Source organism: Carya illinoinensis, chromosome 9, assembly GCF_018687715.1.
Source record: "Carya illinoinensis cultivar Pawnee chromosome 9, C.illinoinensisPawnee_v1, whole genome shotgun sequence".
NCBI classification, from domain to species: domain Eukaryota; kingdom Viridiplantae; phylum Streptophyta; class Magnoliopsida; order Fagales; family Juglandaceae; genus Carya; species Carya illinoinensis.
The window spans coordinates 22949319-22954813 of record NC_056760.1 but is presented as its reverse complement, the minus strand read 5'-3'; the positions used below and the strand labels follow the sequence as shown (position 1 = coordinate 22954813).

General features: G+C 39.7%; 1 protein-coding gene across 1 annotated transcript; it reads right to left on the bottom strand.

The window, feature by feature from the left end:
• Positions 1-228: 228 nt before the first annotated feature.
• LOC122276933 lies at positions 229-3844 on the bottom strand. The gene is made up of 3 exons (XM_043086820.1): positions 1287-3844; positions 1094-1181; positions 229-999 (listed from the first exon to the last, which is right to left on the bottom strand). Exons 1-3 carry the CDS (start codon positions 3842-3844, stop codon positions 229-231), a joined length of 3417 nt encoding a protein of 1138 aa, XP_042942754.1.
• Positions 3845-5495: the final 1651 nt, after the last annotated feature.

Sequence of the window (5495 nt, the reverse complement as noted above, 5' to 3'; positions counted from 1 at the left end):
TCTAACAATTAGAAAAATACCCTCAATAGCAGGTGTAAATTTTGAACCTGGTATTGAACTAGCTAGCCACAGTAGCTATTTGAACATCAGTGCAAGACACACATTACCATAGAAATTGCATCAGATGTTTACTGTGTTAATAAATCAAATATATATTCTATAAAACAGAGTAGATCTGAACATGTGTTATAATATGGAAAATAGATTGGGTTTAAGTAATTCAGCACATCACACACCATTGTCAGACGAAGTCTCACTGCCCGTTACATATTCATCATTGCTAACGACTTCATCATCGTCAATGAAGTCGTCATCATTAGGAAGGGATAGTGGCTGATTCAAACTTGTATCAACACCAAAATGGAGTGGTTCAACGTCAGATCTATGCAACGGAAGTGTGACACCATATGTACTGGCCACGGGTTCAACTTGAACGTAGCTAGCTTCGTTCTCTTGGAAGGCAGGTACATCCATATTATGCTCTTCATGGTCATCATCATTGACCAATGGTATAGTTGGAACATCATACATGTTCCTATTTGTCACATTTTGAACGACAGACCAACTACCACCCAACCCCAAATCTTTAAGGTAAAACACTTGGGTTGCTTGAGAGGCAAGGGCGAATGGCTCATCCTTATACCATTTGCGAGAAGTGTTGACACTTGTAATGTGGTGGCCAACACGTATTCCTCTCCTCCTATCACCAACATCGAACCAGTCACATCTAAATAAATATACATGATGCCAACCCATGTAGCGTAATTGCAAGATGTCAAGCAAAACACCATAGAAATCAATAGGCTTTGATTGGTGCTCCCCTTTAACAACCAACCCACTATTTTGGGTTCGGTGATATTGTCCACGCGCCACAGTGTGGAATCTGGTCCCATTCATTATGCAAGCGTCATATGTAGCAACCCATGGGTCTGGCCCACAGGCAAGTGCATATATGTCATCAGAGATAGACTCAATATTTTCTGCACGCAGTTCTTGAATCTGTCAATAATGGGGTATAACAGGTTAGAAAAACAATATAGCATTTTAAGAAGGTAATGACAATTTTTTTTAATAGATTCTATAGGTAACCTACTCGACAGCGAAACCAGGTTGGAAATTCTAATTGGTGTCTATGTTGTACATTATCTGAGGAAATTTCTGACATTCTTGTATAGTGCTCCCTACATAACCATGAAACCAACAATCAATTCTGATGTCATATGAAGGATATAAATTAGAACAGAGTAGATCTATTGCCATACTTAATGTCAAGGTTAACAACTTACTCAAGGTATTGGCCAATCTCTGCACAATTATTGAGCACGTACCAACTTGCCTTTGCAAGAATAGACTGCTCTAATCTTCTGGAGGTAGGGGAGCCCAAAGGTCGTACCTTTTGTGAGAAAATAGATATAGATTCAGATTCAATATTCTTATCTATATCCTTGTTTCGATCGTCTCGATTATATATGGTCTCAATATCATGAATGTACAAGGAGCAAAAGGTCAAGCATTCAACGTGAACATAGGCTTCAGCAATTGACCCTTCTGGACGAGCGTTATTCCTGACATAACGCTTGAATTTTCTCAAATATCGTTCAAAAGGATACATCCACCTATATTGAACTGGGCCCGCAAGGAAAGCTTCACGAGGTAAATGAATGGCGAGGTGCACCATTATATCAAAGAACGTAGGAGGGAAAATCATCTCAAGCTTGCAGAGTATGATTGCAATATCTGTTTGTAGTTGCTTCAATACTTCTAATGTCAATGTCCGTGCGCACAAAGCCTTGAAGAATGAACTAAACTCGGTCAATGCAAGCCATATATCAGGTCGGGTAAACCCACCAATTGCAACTGGAAGTAATCTTTGCATGAAGACGTGACAGTCATGACTTTTCATTCCTGCTATCTTTCCATGATGAACTGAAACACATGTTTGAATGTTTGAGGCAAAACCATCTGGAAATTTAATAGCTGCAAGCCATTCACATAAGCGTCTCCTCTGACCTAAATCCAACGTGTACGAGCCAATTTGCATGGAGTAGCCAGCAGCTGACGGTTGTAGATGTAATTCCTTCCATAATCCAAGCTCCATCAAGTCCTTACGTGCAGTAGCAGTGTCTTTTGTTTTGCCTTCAATAGCCATCAAAGTTCCTAATACATTATCGCATATTTTTTTTTCAATATGCATAACATCGAGATTATGTCGTAAAGGCAACATTGACCAATAAGATAATTGGAAGAATATAGATTGTTTAGTCCAGGCCAATTCATCAGGTCTACGTTTTCTCTTTCTTGAACCTTTGCCAAATTCTACATTCCTAAGTTGTAGAAGTTGCTGGAGTAGATCATGTCCCGTGAGTTCTGGAGGAGGAGGCCGATGGTCGTCATTTCCATTAAATGCAACCTTTTTCTTTCTCCAACTGTGTGCGGCAGGCAAGAAACGACGATAACCCATATAACAGTGTTTTATCCCATGCTTCAACCACATGGAATCAGTTTCCTCGTTGCATAATGGGCAAGCCAACTTTCCCTTGGTGCTCCAACCTGAAAGATTGGCATATGCAGGAAAATCATTTATGGTCCACAAAAGTGCAGCATGTAACTGGAAGTGTTCAGACATTGATGCATCATACGTTTGGACACCGACCTCCCATAACTGTTTTAATTCAGTAACTAAAGGATGCAAATAAACATCGATATCGTTCCCTGGTGCTTTGGGGCTAGGAATGAGCAAGGACAACATTAAATACGGATCTTTCATGCATAACCACGGGGGCAAGTTGTATGGCACGAGTATCACTAGCCATATGCTATACGGTTTGCTCAGATTATTGAATGGGTTGAAACCATCACTAGCTAGACCCAATCTGACATTGCGAGCATCTTCTGCAAACCAACGGTGATCTTTATCAAATTGCCTCCACAACTTAGAATCAGCAGGATGCCTTAGAGTACTGTGGTCATCAACTCGTTCTACTTTATGCCATTTCATAGATTTTGCTATATTCTTCGACATAAATAATTTTTGTAATCTGGGTATAAGAGGAAAGTATCGTAAGACCTTTTGGGGAATCTTCCCCTTCTTCAGCCTGGTTGACATCCACCTTAACTCATTGCATTTAGAACAAGCTTCTTTGTCCACGTCATCTTTCCAAAATAGCATGCAATCATTTGGGCATGCGTCAATTTTGACATAAGTAAAACCCAAACCACGCTCTAGGCGTCGGGCCTCGTGGTATGAGTTAGGTATCTCAATTTCTGGAAAAGCAGATTTTAACAATTGTAAGACCATGTTAAATGACTTGATAGTCCACCCACCAATTGTTTTAATATGAAGCAGCTTGATTATAAATGAAAGCTTTGAAAACTTTTGGCAACTTGGATACAGTGGACATTTCGCATCCTCAAACAATTGGTGAAAATTTTTTGATTGGCCATCAGTCATTGAAGGATCAGAAGAACTTGGGCCATGTTCCCTGTCTGCATGGTCCATGAATGATCCAGCCCGAATGTCGTCTATCATCTCATCCATATCATCAACGTAATTCTCACTGGAATTAATTGTTTCTTCATCATCATCTAACGAACTCACACTGAAATTTTCACCTTCCCCATGAAAGATCCAATGTTTATAACTTGGATCAATACCTATCGTGAATAGATGATCTTCGACTTCATCTAGTGGTCGAAAAAAGTTATTATGGCATCTTCGACATGGACACCTGAAGGTATTACTTGCAGGTGCATTTTGTTTTGCCATGGTGAGGAGTTTATTAATCCCTTCACCATATTCACGTGACGTGAACCTGTTTGGCACTTGCATCCAACTCTTGTCCATTTTGTCCACAATCGATATTTGAATTTTTCAACCAAGCACATCAATATCTCAGACCTTAAGCATGTTGATAAAAAAAGAAAAAATTAATACACAAACTTCCAAGGCACAAGGGAATTTAATTGTACATCTACCTAACAAAAAGTACCAAAATTGAACATGGCATGTTACAACAATCATCGAGTAGATTTAGTAAGGTCCATCATTGTATATATATGGAGGTTGAATGGACCATTGTATATCGTGAAATAAAATGGACACTTTCAACTAAACTAGTAATTATATTAGTATAGGCAACTGTCCACAGAGAATCAGGCAAAACAGAGAATTGTTCAACAGCTAATCAAAAGGGTCTTCAACATATTTAGAGTTGGTTTAATCCCATATTGGTGTATTTTCAGTCCATCTTATTGGAAAAAACTATCAATAAGTCAATTCTTATTTGGTCTACTTTGGACATTGTCCTTGTTACAGTGTGAACCAAAAGCATGACTGCATTTCAAATCGTGTGGGTAGTTCAGATTGGTGCAACATTAGTTCCAAGCACTCAATTGGGAGGTATGAAATATGTGGGAAAAAGAAATGGACAGAAAATTAACCTCTATATCATTTAACATACAAATATATATATGATTATATAATAGAATTTAAATGATATATGGCAATATATATACATCCAGAATTCTCCCAAAAGCACAACAAGTTAATAATATACACTTATATATAACAAATATAGTGAAATCTGTCGAAGGAGAGAGCATACCTGGATGGGGTTATATTTTCTGCAATGGGCTGGGTACGACTGGCAGACGACGGGGGATGAGTTCAAACAAAAGACAAGGACTTGGCCGGAGTAAGACATAGAGAGAGAGAGAGAGAGAGAGAGAGAGAAGGACAGAGAAAGAGCAAGAAGCAGCAAATTCACATAAAGGAGATCAGGCTGATGGTGTCGATGAGGCTACGGCGCGGCAAGATCGTTTGCCTCCAGGAGCGGCGGCACCGATTACGCAGAGAAGATATGCGATTAATATTTACGATTTGGGAAGGGGGCTTCAGAGTTGTTGAAATTGAGTGGGACTTCTACGCGGTCGTTTTGAATATTGCAAATTACATAGATCCCCAATATATATATATAATGGCAATATATATATTTAGTAAGGTATCTACTGACCATCGAAACCAACACAGGGGTTTTACCGGCAACTTCAACCTGCCGCAAGAATAATTAAATACCTCAGGGAGTACTGAAATCGACGATGCTGGAACCGAATTTGAGGATATTACTATTTGCTACAGCTAACCATCGCCGGCACTAAGTTGGCTCTGCCACGATTTTACGCACTGCAGGCATTGAACAACCGAATGGAAATTTGCTACCAATTTCCCTCGTAGCTAAGTTAGACCACTTCGGCATCTACAGAAACAGTCGGGCAGTGTCTAGGAATTTTCTGCGATTTATTTCTTGGCCACAAGGAACTGCCGCAAACATCTAACTTCACCTGCGTTTTACATTGCCCCCGCGATACAAGCCCTGTTTGAATCACGGGATGGAACTCATGCGACGGATTCCTTATCCCAGGAAAAAACACCGCAGCAAAAACACTAATGTGTTGTAGTGTGAACTTCTAGCACTTGCTAATTCAAACACTCCACC